The following is an 18662-nucleotide window of genomic DNA, read 5'->3' as shown; positions in this document are numbered from 1 at the left end:
ATGGTAGGTGAGTGAGAAATAAATGATAGCAATGAAATTGTTCAATCGCTTGTTTAGAGCTCACTGGTTATGAATGTAATCTGTAGCCTGGTACCATGTTGTCAGAATGCAGAGAGCATGTGTTCAGGTACATCTGGAATCTTCCCCAACTGTTCTGCATTTCTCTTTCCATCTTCTTCTGACATTTTCACTTTTACGGTCTCCTCTTCAACCTATGACCCCTCTGCCTGCCCCACCTCTCTTGATACCATTGGCTTAGCTGCCCTGATGTCATGGATCTGCTTAGGCCCTGCACAGCTGTGTGGCAGGGAGGGAGCGCTTGGGAGGCCTTAGAAGTGGAATCCCTGGGGCCACACGATTGTTAGCTCTGCGTGTCGTGAATTTTTGGGAGAGGCAAACCAAAATGGACATAATATGGAACATTCTAAGTCTTAAAATATTTTAAAAAGTTTAGAAGATCATTAGCTGAGTGTATTTCTGCTCAGTGTATTTTTGGTGACCTGTACACTTGGTTATTTATTAGCTATGGGTTGTGATGGATTATGGTGTTTGCGCTGACGAGGAAATTAAGGTCACCTTTCCTTCGAAGGGAGGCAGAGAGAGGAAGGATCAACTTTAAGAGACATATTATTCCACCTTCCGTGACCTCATGCAATCTTAATGCTATCTTGCTTTCCTAACTGCCTTCTTTCATTCTGGAAGCAAACCATTGTGCATTATATCGGCACTGGTGGGTTTTTGTTTTTTTGTTTTTGCTAACCATGGCTACCTCCTTTGCAACCACGATTGGAAATGGATTTGCAAACCATGGTCATAATGCAATGCTGCATTCATTTAGCTCCAGAAATTAAAGACGATAGGTAAAATTGTGTGTCAGGAGGAAGCCCAAGTCTGTGGCCTATCAGATATTGTTGAACTACAACCCCCATCACCCCTGACCATTGGTCATGTTGGCTGGAGCTGAAGAGGGTTTGAGTCCAATAACAACTAGAGGGCCTCCGGTTCACCATTCATGATGCCCAGCAATAATCCTTTGTAAAGACTAATTGTGACTCAAATTAAAACCATCTGACGATGAAATTACATTAATTACAGCTTTGTAAGTGGCTAAAAGGCAGTGTGGTGATAGCAAAGCAAGAATTAAAAGAATAATGGTGGTAAGACAGGTATTTCTTTTGTGTGTTTGAGTCTGAGAGAAGCCCTGCTCTAAAAATGCATGGTTCATTATGAAGGGGAATTTAGCTACAAAAACAAACAACCGCCGCCCCCAACGACGGTTAAAAGAGTGTGTGGTGAACTGAGCAACAGCCATTTTCAGCTCCATTGGTTTTTAAAGGAGCGCGTGCCGTTCATCCTTGGCTGTGCACCATTTTATTCAATCTCCACTGCTGGGAAGTACACTAAAGAGTTCTCTGGAGACGTTTTAGGAACAGTTATAGTTCTTCCTAAGCAAAGTCCCTCAGTGCCTGTATGCTTTGGTTACGAAAGCTGAGATGTCAAATAATCTCCAGAGCCGTCTGGGTCATTTTGTTGGCGAGCGAAGAAGGGAGCGGGGGGGTGGTGGTGGTGCGGAATAAAGAAGCCAAATGAAGAAGTTTGCGAGTGAGATAATAATAAAAATGGTCCTCAATATTTCTAGACTCATTCTTTGGACTCGGAATTTTCCGAGTGGAAGAAGAGGAGTAGAGCTTTAGGTCATGGCTGGGGAACCTGTAGCCCTTTAGATCAGGGCTTTCCAAACTGTGTCGCGACACGTTAAGTGTGCCGGCTGCAGTGTGTAGGTCTGTCGCACGAATGCTCCCCACGCTCTTCCTAGGGCTGGAAAGGGTTAGTTTAACCTCCAGTTTGCTAGTAAAACTGAATTACTGTGTCACGAAATGATGCAAAACTGAATTACTGTGTCGCGAAATGATGCATGTCCAAAAAAGTGTGTCACCAACATGAAAAATTTGGAAAGCTCTGCTTTAGATGCTGCAGGACTTTAAAGCCCCATCACCCCTGACCATTGCTGGCCGAGGCAGAGGAGAATTGTAGTCCAGGAACAGCTGCAGGCCAGTAGGTTCCCTGGCTCTGCTTTAGACCTTTTCAACTGGCAGCTGGTTTTGCTAGTGTTCTACTTGGTCGAAGGCAGAATTCAAACCATGTTCACCTCTGAATGAATGGTCTTCGGCTTATTACATGCACTTTTACCTTACACGGTGTGGATGTTAACTATACAACCTTCAGAAGACATCTGAAGGCAGCCCTATATAGGGAAGTTTTTAATGTTTAATGTTTTCTTATGTTATTATATGTGCTGGAAGCAAAGTGGCTGGGGCAACCCAGTCAGATGGGCGGAGTACAAATAATAAAATTATTATGATTATAAGTGAAACCACCATTGCTTCCAGCCTTGGTTAAACTTGCCACCTCCAACCAAATGTTTGTGGTGTGTTTCATTTCCGGAGGGTTTGCATTTGAAAGGCACATGCATTTTGCCTGACATATAGCAAAGCGATATGGGCTAATAACTTTTAAAAGATGAGAAATTCTATTTTCCACCCTATTGACTTGTGCCGCGCCGAGGCAAATAGTGTTAGCCAGTAGAACTAGTGAACCATTTCTACATGGGACATGCTCTTGACTGTTTCCTGAAAGCTTTCTTTCTCTTCTGAGGCCTTGGCGTCAACGCACAGCTTGTCTCTGAAAGCGACTGCCCTTTCCCTGCTCCTCATTATTTAAGGCTTCACACCTGTAGGTTGCATGCTTCCTTCTTGAAGCGGCTCCTTCGCTACCGCTGTGCAGGTGAGAAACTTGCTCTGGGACAAGAGTTGGAGCTGACGGCTTCTGGCTTGAGGAACCCCGGCCTCTCCTCCCGTCTAGCCATGCAGCCGTCTCTGCCTTGCCTTGTTCCGCGGAGCGGATTGTTGGTGTCTCCGCTGTAAGGAGCATATTGATGGCAACAACTAGTGTTGAGACCTTGCCAATCAATACTGACATTGAATGAGAGTTAATTGACACAAATAACTGCATCTCTCAGTTTGTGTACGAGAATGATGCCTTCTTGAGCTGTGATCAATAGTGCCTCCTTGTAGGGCACCGAAACAAAGCCGCGTTCTCTGCTGTTTGACAGAGTTCTCCCCAGTGATTTTTGGACCTGTCTCTTCCATTGCATCTCATTGGGGCTGATTAGCTGGAAGGTTACATATGAATTGCCTGTCAGAATGATTCTGTCAGGCCTTTCTTTGTAAGTGTTTAGCACTGTCATCAGCATTGAGTCCAGACCTTCAGCCTTTTGTTCCGTCTCTTATTTGCAAGTACGCCTCACTATGCATAGAGTGGGGCTTTTTCCATACTGCCACAAGCCCTTAAAAAAATTAAAATTAAAAAAAAACTCTTACGAAGATGTTTTCCTGGAAGCAAATCCTACAGAGCAGTGTTAGTCCCGCTTGGACTACTGCAATGCACTCTACGTGGGGCTACCTTTGAAGGTGACCCGGAAACTACAACTAATCCAGAATGCGGCAGCTAGACTGGTGACTGGGAGGGGCCGCCGAGACCATATAACACCGGTCTTGAAAGACCTACATTGGCTCCCAGTACGTTTCCGAGCACAATTCAAAGTGTTGGTGCTGACCTTTAAAGCCCTAAACGGCCTCGGTCCAGTATACCTGAAGGAGCGTCTCCACCCCCATCATTCTGCCCGGACGCTGAGGTCCAGCGCCGAGGGCCTTCTGGCGGTTCCCGCATTGCGAGAAGCAAAGCTACAGGGAACCAGGCAGAGGGCCTTCTCGGTAGTGGCGCCCGTCCTGTGGAACGCCCTTCCAGCAGATGTCAAAGCGATAAACAACTACCTGACATTCAGAAGACATCTTAAGGCAGCCCTGTTCAGGGAAGTTTTTAACGTGTGATATTTTACTGTATTTTTGGTTTCTATGGAAGCCGCCCAGAGTGGCTGGGGAGGCCCAGCCAGATGGGCGGGGTATAAATAATAAAATTATTATTATTATTATTATTATTATTATTATTATTATTATTATTATTAGAAACAGCTATATAAGCTAGCTGCCAAATGGCTCCTTAAACCAAGGTTACAGTTGTGAAAATGAAATGGCTAGTTGCCATTTTGGGGCAAAGGATGGACTGGCTGTGATTGATTCTCAGTTAAACATTTGGCAATTGATCTAGAACTAGGCTAAGAGCTTTGAGAATTTTTAAAAAAGAAAAGTTGCTTGATCCAGGGACATTCCACTTATATATTGGCCTATTCCGACCTCTCTTTCTTAATGGTGACTGCTCCTGCTCAGGCTGCACAGGAAGAGCAATTTGGTTCCAGAAATTCATTCTGATTGCGCAGGTAAAATAGAATTGATAGCATTCGACAAGATGGAGTATTAGTATGTGAAAACAGTCCAGATCCAGTGATCCCTAGGCATGCACTTCCAGATGGTGGAGATGTCAGGTGTCATCCTGGTACCCAGGCATCTTCACTTGGTCACAAGTAGTCAAAAGCCAGGTGCAAAATGCGCCTGGCGCCTGGCTAATTTCAAACACTGCTATGGAGTTCAGTGGCGCTTCCTTCCTAGTCAGTTGCGCATCGGCTTTAATTAACATTAGATGGTCTGTTTCGTATCTGATTAGGACCAGGATGCAAGAATCTCCTTAGCGGGGGGGTGGGGTGGGGTTAAACTTAGCTAGCAAGACCAGTGGTCACGGATGATGGTAACTGTAGTCCAAAAACAGCTGGAGACCCAAGGTTGGGAAACATAATTTGCATTTTTTCATAGTAAAGGTAAAGCGACCCCTGACCATTAGGTCCAGTCATGACCGACTCTGGGGTTGCGGCGCTCATCTCGCTTTGTTGGCCAAGGGAGCCGGTGTACAGCTTCCAGGTCATGTGGCCAGCATGACTAAGCCACTTCCGGCAAACCAGAGCAGTGCACGGAAGTGCCGTTTACCTTCCCGCCAGAGTGGTACCTATTTATCTACTTGCACTTTGAGGTGCTTTCGAACTGCTAGGTTGGCAGGAGCAGGGACCGAGCAACGGGAGCTCACCCCGTCATGGGGATTCGAACCGCCAACCTTCTGATCGGCAAGTCCTAGGCTCTGTGGTTTAACCCACAGCACCACCCGCGTCTCTTTTTGCATAGTATACCCCCAATTAATAAGAAGGCATCTGTCATTTTTAAAGGCTGCCATCGAATGTGAAAAGTGGAAGCAGTTTTACATTTCTTATATTGCCATTGAAATTTAACCTCTTTCGTCAAATAACCCTGGTTTGGATGAATTATGTATAGAACCTTGTACCTATAGATAATTTTGTGGGCTAGTGTGAGCAAGCCCATTTTTTAAAAAAAGTAGACATAAAAAGTTGACTTATTATTGCTTTTACATCGCTCTTACCAATTTCTGAAATAATACAACTGTTAATGCTCGTGGTTTTTTTTTCCAGGTTAACAAATACGAATATTATTCACAAAACTCCCGTATGGACCCTGATTGCCATTGTGCTTTTGTCCGTGTAAGTACTACAACTGAATTCATTTCTTCTCAATCTTTTGTTAAGTTTATTAGCAGCAGAAGAATTGTGCTAATGGTTCTTCAGTGTTGCTGAGTGGTCAGCTGGTTAAGTAAGAGACGCATAGTCTTTAATCTGGCCAGTTTTGTTGGCTATCTCTTGCCAGCATCTTGCAGTGGGGACAAGAAAGTAGAAAAATAGGGCATGAGGGTGACCTTGGAGAGTCAAATAGGGCATTGCCTTTCCTTCCCATAAAGTCTGCAGAAAGTTAATTTCTTAGGCTTGGAAATGGAGAGAATGGTTTTTGGTTCTTTCAGCTATTAGCAAGCTACCTTGCCATCTACTCATATCTGTCTATTTTTATTTATTTGGTGCATTTTTCTTCTGTCTTTCTTCCCTGATGGCACTCTCAGGGTGGTTTGTGATGGGTTCCCAGTTAGCTGGGTCTCCCATCCAGGTGCTGACTCTAAATCAGGCCTGCTTTAAATCCGGAAAGGGGGTTGCATCATGTGCCCTGCGACCATAAGTGTCTAAAGGTAGCCATGAAGGAGCACACATTCTGTGTCTCAAACATTTAATATACACCCCCTCCAAAAAAAATTGTGAGTGGGGAAGAAGGGCTAAGATGATTCTGTAACTTGCACTGCACATTATCACATTGTGCTGAAATCAGAAGTGGGGACCCTGTGGCCCTGCAGTATGTATATTTCTTTTTAGTGGTGGTTGAAATGACCATGATGGTTGTGACAACAAATTCATTCATTCATTTGGAGCATCACAGATTCTCCAACCCGGGTTTAAATATTTCTGATGCATGTTAAGGTCCTCTCTTTTTCTCAAGCAAAAGCAGTGAAACACGAAAACTGTTGACGTACCATTTGCAAGGCTGCCTGGCTATAATTGGTGTCAGATATATACATTGTCAACAAATTCTGCCCAAGCATTTTGTTTGTGTGTCTGTGTCTCTTTAATTATGCATTCTCTTACATGATTTAAGCAGGCCTTTTAATTTGGATTATGTAAGCGTTCTCTGCTTCCATTTAATCAACACGTTATTTCTGAAACGACCTCCGATATCCACCTCACCAGAATGCTTTACCTCCCCTCCATAGATTTGAGGCGGGGATCGTCTGAGGAGGACAGTGCATTCTGCACATGCTCTTATTTCCCTCTCTCCTTTCTTTTATATATTCCCAGAGTAAAGCTTGGCTTTTGAAACAGATTCTGCAGCTAGGCCCTTTCTTAAGTGAAAATCTGCTGTTCTTTGTTTTAGTTCAGCCTTGCTGATTTAGACATTTCATTGATACCCCAAAGCTTCTTTGACACACTTGCCCTGGGGACCGCATGAATTAAGGGTCCTAATGGGCTAAGTTTCAAGTTTAGTTCCCTCGCTTTGTTATCCAAGTAATTGCATAGACTTGGGATGCAATCTAACAAAGTGTAACATTAGCACGCAGAACATTTGTGCCCCTCTTCAGCTGCCCGCACATGCAACTGGGTCCCAGAAAACTGGGCACGGTGTCCTAGCGGCTACGAGATGACTGCCCGCACTATTCTGTTTTGAGGTTCTTGCATTTACAGTCATGCCTTGGGTTGAATGTGCTTCAGGTTGAGCGCTTTCGGGTTGCGCTCCACGGCAACCCGGAAGTAACAGAGCGCGTTACTTCCGGGTTTCACCGCTTGCACATGCGCAGATGCTCAAAATGACGTCATGCGCTGAAGCGGCAAAACGCGACCAGCAGACGCGCCGTTGCGTCTTATGTTCTGTTCAGGATGCGAACGGGGCTCCAGAACGGATCCCATTCGCATCCCGAGGTACCACTGTACTGCAATCACTTGCAAAGCCTCCTACGGAGAGCAGTAGGACAGGAAACAATATCAGCACACGGATCCTGCCGTTAAAATTAAATGGCAGAGGGGAAATGTTTCACAGCATCTGAAGGCACTTTGTAAACTGTGTTTTAAAAACTGGCACTAGTTGTTCTGTCTTAAAAAAAAAACATATAAAAGAAATCACTGGTGGCTTTTTTAAAAAAATGTCGTGGTCTACCTTTTAGTTAAGAGTTGAAACCATCGAGCAATCTTTGTACGGCTTTCAGCTTGAATTACAAGATTGCGAAAATCTTACTTCGAAGGCTGTTTATTACCGCCCTGCTGCTTCTCCTCCTTTTGGGCTTGCTGGGTCACTGGAGTCTATAGGGCAGCCAATGTGCTTGCCAGCCATTCACAGATCCAGATGTGTTGTAGGCCAGCCCCATAGCATCCCCAGAACTGCACTTACTTTGATCTTGCTTCAGTCTGACACATTGTTCTGCTTTTGTTGTCCCAGGGAAGGCTATACCAGTAGGCATTAGAGCAGGCTTCAATGAGCCTTACATCAGTGTCACCCCGGCCAGATACTGCTCAAATGATTCATTAAATCAGAACACAGAAAGTAACTTTACTTGAATGCCTTGGTATAAATTTTTTATCAACCGTAAGAACAAATCTTTTGTCATTTTTTCCCCCTCTACACTTTTCTGGTTGAATTCCTAATGTGTGAAACAGATCTTATGAATTTTTCAAGTGGTGTCTTTACATTTAATAAAAGGGTGCCTGTTTTGTTCACAAGTAAATATGTGTGTCTCTGCGATGAGCCGTAAATGTTTTCAGACCTAAATGATTTAAGTTTGTCAACCGCCCTCCCCCCCAAAACCCGCTAATACCAAACTTCCTAGGAATAGGACCATCTATCTGTGTCACCAAACAGGTGTATTCTACTTCTATCTTCTATAAGAGGCAGATGCTCTAATAATAGTGTGGTCTGTTGGACTTCCAGCTTGGGGGACCTGGATTTAAATACCTGCTTAGTCACAATGTTCATTACGTTACCTGGAGCCAGTCACTGACTCTTAGTCTACCCTACCTTACACAGTTGTTATGGGATATAAAACAAAATAATCCCCATGTATGTCATCTTGTACTCCTTAAGAGAGACAATGCAGATAGCAAATGTAATTTTAAAACATAGGCTGCTATATTGGGTACCAAAACTGCAATTTTTTTGAGTCCTTTTCAAACAGCTCTCCAAAAATCTGGTCATGAACTGGCATTGAGTACTGATGAGTTGTGTATAATATGATATAAAAAGTTAAAGCCAGACTGGCCTCTTTACAGATTATGAAACAGTCAACAGGTTGTCTATGTGGCCGTGTATAAGCTACAGTCTACACAGCAGATCAAGATAGGCGGCCAGTTTAAACTTGGGTTTTCTGAGCCAGTCTCAAACATCTGTGGGGCAAGGTGATTGTGCGGGTGGTTGCTGAACAACTCCAGGCATGCCTGGAGGATGCAGACCATTTGGATCCCTTCCAGTCAGGTTTCAGGCCTCATCATGGGACTGAAACTGCCTTGTCAATGATCACCAGGTCAATGATCTCTGGTGGGCTAGGGACAGACCTGGAAACTGTTTCCTGGTCCTGCTGGATCTTTCAGCAGCCTTTGATACCATCAACCATGACATCCTTCTGGACTGACTAGAGGAGCTGGGGGCACTGTTATATAGTGGTTCCGCTCCTTCCTCCTGGGCCATGTTCAGAAAGTGGTATTGGGTGATGAGTGTTCAGACCCCTGGGCTCTCACTTGTGGGGTGCCTCAGGGCTCCGTCCTCTCCCCCATTCTTTTTAACATCTATGTGAAGCCACTGGGAGAAATCATCAGGGGGTTTGGGCTGGGTGTTCATCAGTATGCGGATGATACCCAGCTCTACCTCTACTTTAAATCGGAGCCAGTGAAGGCAGTGAATATCCTTTGTGAGTGTCTGGATGTGGTTGGAGGATGGATGGCAGCTAACAGATGGAGGTTGAATCCCAACAAGACAGAAGTACTTTTTTGGGGGGCGGGCAGGTATGGGAGACTCCCTGCTCCTGAATGGGGTAACTGAGCCCCTGAAGGACCAGTGCGCAGCCTGGGAGTCATTTTGAACTCACAGCTGTCCATGGAGGCGCAGGTCAATTCTGTGTTCAGGGCAGCTGTTTACCAGCTCCATCTGGTATGCAGGCTGAGATCCTAACTGCCCGTGGACTGTTTGGCCAGAGGGGTACTTGCTTTGGTTATCTCCCGCTTAGATTACTGCAATGCACTCTACGTGGGGCTACCTTTGAAGATGACTTGGAAACTACAATTAATCCAGAATGCGGCAGCTAGACTGGTGACTGGGAGTGGTTGCCAAGACCATATAACACCAGTCCTGAGAGACCTGCATTGGCTCCCAGTATGTTTCTGAGCACAATTCAAAGTGTTGTTGCTGACCTTTAAAGCCCTAAGCGGCCTCTGTTTTGTATACCTGAAGGAGCATCTCCACTCCCATTGTTCAGCTCGGACACTGAGGTCCAGTGCTGAGGGCCTTCTGGCAGTTCCCTCACTGCAAGAAGTGAGGTTACAGGGAACCAGGCAGAGGGCCTTCTCAGCAGTGGTGCCTTCCCTGTGGAACGCCCTCCCATCAGATGTCGGGGAGATAAAGAATTACACAACTTTAGAAAACATTGGAAGGCAGCTCTGTATCGGGAAGTTTTTAATATCTTGACATTTTGTTATTTTTTATATTTTGCTGGAAGCCGCCAGAGTGGCTTGGCAAACCCAGCCAGATGGGCGGGGTATAAACAATAAAATTGTTATTATTATTAGCCGATGCCAAGCCCATAATACACGGTTTGGAATTTTGAATGCAATCTTCATCCTTTTGATGGAATATCTGTGAACCTTATGGTTCAGAGTTGGTCAGGCTTCTTAACAGAAGTTACCAGAAACAAAACCTAAAAATTACCTGAAACATTTGCTTTGGTTTGAATATGCTTTGATTTGTAATGCATATTCACAAAAGGTTGCATTCCTAACAGGTGGTCATACATTGTTCCAAGTCCTTGTGTGAAATACACTCACCCTCCGCTTTTGACTTGGTGTGTTTCTGCGAGCAAAAAAATCATTGATTTGGGATGCGTGTTTGAGATACATATACAAGGGGCTCGTCTATAATTATATTTTGGGAGGGATTCATGTTCCTATGTAGCAGCATTGTTTTGTATGAGACTTTCTGCATGTCTCATGATCATATTATAAAGTAGTTGCGTTCTGTGTTATAAATCAAGTCCTGCTAGGAGTGGTTTATTTTTGTTTTCCAATGTGTTTCTTATCAATGTCTGAATGCCTTGTTTGGCTTTCATTCCTAAGGATCAACTATTCTCCCTACTGCATGTTCTTTGTTCCAATCTGAATATTTCACTGCTGCAACAGAAAGCTGGAGGAACAATTCATTACACTTTTACCTTTCTATCAAAATATTGATGTATTCGTATTGTAATAAAATAAAACTTCTGGCAAATACATCTCCCACTACTCCCCACCCCCACCCCCAATATCTTTACTAGATATCAGCTGAATTAGGTAAACAGATACAAGTAAGATATTTAGAAGATGCATGCTAGGATTGGCAATGGGTTGCTCTATACCTCAGCCAGGACACTTGGCTGTTGTTAGTGAATACCCCTGGTACAGTCTAATGGAAAGCTTTCAAGATAATCTCCAGAAACGTCCGCTTTCATTTTATTTATCTGATCGGGCTGATTCCAGTGAACTGTGGTCAGTTGCATCTACAAAGCCCATGCAACAGTTTCCCACCCCCCTTCCTTCCCCATCCCTTAAAAGCTTTAGAGACTTTCCAAATGTTCTGGGAGTAGCGTGGCAAATCGTTGGGACTCCGTAAGTCAAACGGACTCAAAACGGCCGCGATGGCTATGGAAAAGCCATCGCTTAAAAATGCGCACTTTAGGAGAATGTGTCATGCGGAGAGAGAGACTCCAGAGGTTTGCTTTACGAGACGTAGCAACACAGAGACAGAAAGATCTGCATACCAAGGGCTTTGTACATAGTGCAAAGTAAAACGCAACCGTTGCCTGAAACTCCTCTGAACTCTTACAGTAGTCAACGTGATCAAGCTGTTGCAAGCAAGTTTATACAAAACGTAAATCTCCAGAGGGCTTACTTATTTTTAATAATAATAATTTATTTATACCCTGCCCATCTGGCTGGGTTTCCCCAGCCACTCTGGGCAGCTCCCAACAGAATAATAATAATAATAATAATAATAATAATAATAATAATAATGCAGCAATAAAACATCAAACATTAACAACTTTCCTAAACAGGGCTGCCTTCATATGCCTTCTGAAAGTCAGATAGTTGTTTATTTCATTGACATCTGATGGGAGGGCATTCCACAAGGTGGGCACCACTGCTGAGAAGCCCCTCTACCTAGTTCCCTGTAACCTCACTTCTTGCAGTGAGGGAACCGCCAGAGGCCCTCGGAGCTGGACCTCAGTGTCTGAGCTGAACAATGGGGGTGGAGACGCTCCTTCAGGTATACAGAACCGAGGCTGTTTAGGGCTTTAAAGGTTAGCACTAACACTTTGAATTGTGCTCAGAAATGTATTGGGAGCCAATGCAGGTCTCTCAGGACTGGTGTTTTATGGTCTCAGCAACCACTCTCAGTCACTAGTCTAGCTGCCGCATTCTGGATTAATTGTAGTTTCCAAGTCACCTTCAAAGGTAGCCCCATGTAGAGTGCATTGCAGTAATCTAAGCGGGAGATAACCAGAGCAAGTACCCCTCTGGCGAGACAGTCCACGGGCAGTTAGGGTCTCAGCCTGCGTACCAGATGGAGCTGGTAGACAGCTGCCCTGGACACAGAATTAACCTTTTCAATAGGCAAAGGACTGGGGAAGACTCCATAAAACTGAGGTACACCTGATGTTGGTTGCATGGCTTAGCCTTGAGCTGATGCTTTTCCTTTTATAAATGACCAATGTGCGGGTCATCAGATTTGGAACATAAGGAGCGCCTGCAAGATCAGGCCAATGCCGAATTTAGTCCAGCATTCTCTTCTCACAGTGGCCAACCACATGCATGGACCTGGGCACGAGAACACTCTCCCCTCTTGCATTTTCTAGCAACTGGTACTCAGAACCATGTTGCCATGGAGACAGAGCATAGCCAGACCATTGATCTGTCTTGCTCAATGTTATTGACACTGACTGGCAGGGACTTTCCAGGGTTTTAGGCAGGATTTCTTCCTAGTCCTATCTGCTGCAGATTGAACCTGGCATATTTTGCATGCAAAGCAGGCGAGCCCTTCCGAACACATCACGCTGTTGCATTGACCAGGACTCAACCCCACGTCTCCCATGTGGCAGGCGAGAATTCCACCACTGAACCATCAGCCAGATGTCACCGACAGGACGTCTCACTGCCACTATTTGATCAAATTCGGATGCAAATCACCTTGCTTCCCTTTGCTGGTTACACCCAGCCTGGTTGTTAGCGCTGCAGAGCTAGATATATTTGTCTCCTGTGCAAAAGAGGCGAAGAGCTAACAAGAGGACCTTTGTGATCTCCTCATACTGGTGGGAAAGGAGAATCAAAATCTTGAATTCCCAGTTCCTTGAGAAGAGGAATTGATTGTCAAACCACTCTGGGATGAGAATAGGGGGTCGCCTCACACCCTTAACAAACTACAGCTTCCAAGATTCTTTGAGGGAAGCCACAACTGCTAAAAGTGGCATAATGCTGCTTTAAACATATAGTCCAGAGGAGGACTTCAATGATGATGATGATGATGAAGAAGAAGAAGAATTTATATATTGCCCTTTACCCGGAGGTCTCAGGCTGGTTCACAGTATTCATAAAATATCAGCAAGTACTTCTAGTAGGACCACTGAAATCAGTGGGACTTAAATTAGTTACGACTTTTGCTTCCAGGGTTCTATTCTAAACGTGATGCTGGGTGGAATCCATGGTAGTCCTAAGTTAAATAAAGCTAGTGTCGAACTTGGGTCCCAGCTTGGCCCATATTTGACATCAGGTGTGGGGCATGGAGAGATGCAGCTGCAAAGGAGCAGTTGGGAGCTTCAAGTGAGTTCCAATAGCTCAGTCGGTACAGCATGAAACTCTTAACCTCGGAGTCATGGGTTCAAGCCCCACAATGGGCAAACTATTCCTGCATTGCAGGGGGTTGGACTGTGCATGACCCTCGTGGTCCCTTCCAAATATACAATTCTATGATTCTTGTTCCTCAAGGAGCCTCCTTGGCCAGGCAGATCAGCTGTTTTGTGCTGAAAGCAAGCACCTTTAAAGAGGCTCGCTTTTGAAGAGGCCCAGCTCCCTCAAAGGAAAAAACGTCAACGTGCAGACATGATATGACTCTAGTCTGTCCTGCAGTTAGACAGAGTTGGGTTTGCAGTCTCCCCCTTTGAAGGTGCTCGGTCACAGCCAATCAGATCACTGGCATTGGTCGTGTGTCCTTCAAAGTGAAGTAGTGAGCTGAGCAACCCTGCCCACCTGTCAAAATGACCCACAGGGGATTGTGGGCGGTTGGGATCCAGCCCTTTGCTTGGACGATCTCCCACACAGCTGCACTAGTGGGTCGTTTTGCAAAAGCAGAGGTTCTGTAAGCAGACAACTGCACTTGTATGTGTAATGCTTAGAAGATAAGAAAATTGACAGGGTTTTTTCTATTATACAGTGGTACCTCGGGTTACAGGGATGCGGGTGGCGCTGTGGGTTAAACCACAGAGCCTAGGACTTGCCGATCAGAAGGTCGGCAGTTCGAATCCCTCCGACGGGGTGAGCTCCCGTTGCTCTGTCCCTGCTCCTGCCAACCTAGCAGTTTGAAAGCACGTCAAAGTGCAAGTAGATAAATAGGTACCGCTCTGGGGGGAAGGTAAATGGCGTTTCCGTGCGCTGCTCTGGTTTGCCAGAAGCGGCTTAGTCATGCTGGCCACAAGACCCGGAAGCTGTACGCTGGCTCCCTCAGCCAATAAAGCGAGATGAGCGCCGCAACCCCAGAGTCAGCCACGACTGGACCTAATGGTCAGGGGTCCCTTTACCTTTACCTTTACCTACCTCGGGTTACATACACTTCAGGTTACAGACTCCGCTAACCCAGAAATAGTACCTTGGGTTAAGAACATTGTTTCAGGATGAGAACAGAAATCATGCTCCGGCGGCGGGGCGGCAGCAGGAGGCCCCATAGGCTAAAGTGGTGCTTCAGGTTAAGAACAGTTCCAGGTTAAGAACGGGCCTCTGGAACGAATTAAGTACTTAACCCGAGGTACCACTGTATTTTCTTTAGCACAAGCTCTTCTATAATGATTCTGCCAACGGACCTGTTGCACTGCATCGCTGTGTTACACAATATTGAGAAACAGATCTCTGCTAGTGCAAGATCCCTTGTGCTGGTAGGTCTGATGCACTGGATCCAACCCTTTCTCTTCTGCATTTTCATGGTTGAGGGTTTATCCACACTTTTTCTGCTGTGCTCTTTCCAGGCACAGGTCTCTGCTTTGAAGCTCTGTGCCCCCCTCCCCGAAAACCCGCTCTTTAAAGCTGAAGTGTAACAAACAGAGCTTTAAAGCACGGACCACGCCTGGAAAGCGCAGAAGAAAGGTGAATGTGCACAAGCACCTTAGTCACGTTGAAAGGCAATTTCCTCCTGCCTCTCATGTTGTTGTCCTGTTCCAAGATCGGCATACTTCATGGCCCAAAGCAAATCAAGAAACCCTGCTCCGTGAAATTCCAAAAGTCCATTCTCCACCTTATGCAAAGACACTCTGTGCTGTAATCAGAGTAGCTCTGAAGAAAAGACAACCTGATGTTATTGCACTTCCACTGGACTGTCACCAACAGGATTTAGGCATAAAAGCTTGGCACCGAAATGACTTTGGGTTCACCCATCGGACAAACCTGTTTGAGGCATTATCACAGGATAAATGGCACAGAGCATTTGTTGTATCTGTGATTGGAAGCAGCTCTTGAAAACGCATCCGCTTCCTATTAATGCCTAACTTTAATATATTCAATACAAACATTTGCAACCTTGAAGCACTCTCCATCTGTTAAAATGAAAACATGCTGGCTGGCTGGAGCCTTTTGGTTCAAAGCATCATTTTTATTGCCTACCTTCCAAAGAATATGACGACAATGTTAGTCCCAGTAATTTTGCATTGGTATGCAAAGTTGGAAGGGGGGCGTGTTTATACCAAGTGTACCCATACCAATGGTAATCATTCAAAAATCCTCCCAAATCAATTGGCTGAAATCTAGGCTAACCGCGTGTTGAATCTGGCCATGGCACACTCCCTTGGAGGAAGGGAGGGGAGGAGGAATGTTTGCTGATTTCTCCTGCAACCACTTGTGCCCCTTGAAAAGCTGCTACAAAGGATCAAGGGACCCTCCAAAAAAGGGCAGGGTGTGGCCCTTAGTGATGCAAAGAAAATGGGAAATTGCAAAAATCCTCTTCTTTATCTAGTGGTTCCCAACCTTTTTTTGGCCACACCCCACCTAAGCATCTCTAAAATCCTGATCCCACCCCCACCCCCGTGACGTATAATCCTTATTGTTCAAAAAGTGAATTCCTATTCACTTGGAGGAGGCCTAAAAGGCCATTCACTGTTAATAACTCATTCTTTAATTGCCACCCTTAAAAATCAAATTGTCCCCCTGTAGGGCATGTGCCCCTTGTTGGGAACCACAGATCTTGTTCCATTCTGCAAACAGAAAAATGTGAATACACTATTATTTTCTTGGATACGTGAACATTAAGACCTTTTTAAAGTGCATTTAGCTTGGCTGTATTAATGTTTTCCTGCTAGAGGTTTTATTTATTCTAAATAATAGAATATATGGAATAATAGAATAATAATAGAATACTTATTCTAAACTGTGCTCTGGCACGGTTCACACAACACTAAACTGTGGCTCATTTGAATATGCAAACCAAGCAGAGTGAGCATGGTTTATTTCTACCAAGCAGCCACTGTCTGAAACCATGGCTTGCCTGCCTTGCTCTAACTGTGGATTGGCATTACGTCTGAACTCAGCAGCCTTGCTTAAGCCATGGGCTTGTTTGGCTACCCCATCCCAGACATTGCCCAGGCTACAACGCCACAAAACAGAGCAGGTGAAAAACAAAACAACAAGCCACAGCTTGTTTTCTTGTCTGCCAGAGAATTTGTGGTTTGTAGAACAAACGATGATTAAAAACAAACCATGGCTTGGTATTCTTTGTGCAAAGGGGAGGGCCGCTGCAGTTATTCATTTCACTTCTCTAAATCTTTATGGTTTTCAGTGTTATTGTTAGTCGCTCAGAGAAAGTTGATTATTAAGTGGTAGACAAATAAAATAAACAAATGCGAACCTCTAAATTATCACTGGTCTCTGTCTTAAGTGTGCATGGAGGAGATTCTTCATTTCCTTCAGGATTTCTTCCCCATTTAATTCTGGGCAAGTATCCTTCCCTGTCAGGTGCTTGGTCCTGTCTCTGACACTGAAATGAATGACCTCCATGGTCCTTTCCATGTTTCGGATTGATAAGGATATTTGCACCCGATCTTGAGAGCCTCCCAATGAAGGCCTGCAAATCAGCTAATCATAAAAAAGACGGTACAAATATTCAGAGTTTACATTGTTCAGTGCAAGCCCCACTGGAAGTACTGGAAGTTGTGTTTTGTATGCCGCTCAATACGACAGGAGTGCAGGGCAAGTACAGTGGTACCTCAGGTTAAGTACTTAATTCATTCCGGAGGTCCATACTTAACCTGAAACTGTTCTTAACCTGAAGCACCACTTTAGCTAATGGGGCCTCCTGCTGCCGCCGCACTGCTGGAGCACAATTTCTGTTCTTATCCTGAAGCAAAGTTCTTAACCTGAAGCACTATTTCTGGGTTAGCGGAGTCTGTAACCTGAAGTGTATGTAACCTGAAGTGTATGTAACCCGAGGTACCACTGTAATTGGAGTGAAGTATTAAGCGATGCCCCATACATGTACTTAACTTTTGCAATGTATTTTCATTTTGGATGTTCTTAAATGCTTGCACAAGGAGGCTGCATGGTCCCCCACTTCCCGCAGCCCCCAAAGTCATCTCTTTATTCAGCTGCCTTATTCCAGGTGTTTGGCTTTGCTTGTTGGCTTGAAGTGAAGATAAGCAGATTATTGTTTTAGAAAGTTTAAAACGAAGGTATGATCAGTTTTATGGTTGTAGTTTCCATAGTAACTGGGTGCAGGTGAGTAAATTCATAGAGTCTTGTATTGATGATATGTTTACCTAAGTGGATTATTCTGGCATTCTTCCATCTGCTGCTCCCTTTGCATCTGAATCCGTATTTCCCTAAGTTTTTCCATAAGCATTTTGTAAAGTACTATAAAGCAGTGCATGGCTTCTTTGTGATGCATTTTTATTTTTTATGCATTCTAGAGATTTATGAGTCTGTGTTTTTTTATAAAAAAATCCACTGTCTTTCATATCTGCTAAATATTTTGGAAACCTGTTCATCTCTTTGCCTGTTCTCTATGCATTTGGTCATGTCTCAAAGATGTCATAAACAAATTTTGCACCATGGTTACTGAGACCCACGAAACAGCTTTTTTCTCTGTTACAGAGTCTGTTCCCTTCCCTCCCCATTGCGTTTTCACAAAAGCCCTGTAAGGTAGGCTAGGTTGAACTCCACCCCCCCTATTTAAATATATCTCCCGCCTTTCTGCACAAGAGTACCCGAGGTGGTGGCCTGGCTCCCTCACATCCCATAACCTATTGCTTCTGCAACAATGAATAACTTAAGATTTCCCTGGCTTGGCATCTTGCAGGTGGCAGTGTGCAACTCTCACCATCATTGTCCAGTGGCAAAACTGGCTGGGACTGATGGGAGTGATGTCCCAAAACATCTGGGAGTCACCAGGTTGGGGAAGGCTGCTTAAGGTCACTCAGCTTCAGTGGCTGAACAAGGCTATTGAATTTGGGTCTGTCTGTTCTGAGACACTGTCCTCTGCCCCACATATGACACTGTTCAGTTTCAGTTGTTAGCTGCACAGGTAATGATTTATACCTGCTACCACATTCACTAAGGGACACTGGTGGCACTGTGGGTTAAACCACAGAGCCTAGGACTTGCCAATCAGAAGGTCGGCGGTTCAAATCCCCGCGACGGGGTGAGCTCCCGTTGCTTGGTCCCTGCTCCTGTCAACCTAGCAGTTCGAAAGTGCGTCAAAGTGCAAGTAGATAAATAGGTACCGCTCCGGCGGGAAGGTAAATGGCGTTTCCGTGTGCTGCTCTGGTTGGCCAGAAGCGGCTTAGTCATG

At 44.9% G+C, this 18662-nt stretch overlaps 1 protein-coding gene across 3 annotated transcripts in view; it reads left to right on the top strand.

Moving 5' to 3' along the window:
* RPAP2 (RNA polymerase II associated protein 2) overlaps positions 1-18662 on the top strand; it is a 51382-nt gene that overhangs the window by 15897 nt on the left and 16823 nt on the right. For all 3 annotated transcript variants that reach the window (XR_014549637.1, XM_083620665.1, XM_083620666.1), the window contains exon 11: positions 5432-5500. Coding sequence is in view for 2 of the 3 variants with exons in the window: in XM_083620665.1 (XP_083476791.1) it covers positions 5432-5500 (69 nt within the window). In the remaining variant the exon portion in view is untranslated. The remainder of the gene's footprint in view (positions 1-5431; positions 5501-18662) is intronic.

This window comes from Podarcis filfolensis (genome assembly GCF_964270895.1).
Source record: "Podarcis filfolensis genome assembly, chromosome: 6".
In the NCBI taxonomy this organism is placed as follows: domain Eukaryota; kingdom Metazoa; phylum Chordata; class Lepidosauria; order Squamata; family Lacertidae; genus Podarcis; species Podarcis filfolensis.
This window is presented reverse-complemented; position numbering and strand designations above follow the sequence as displayed.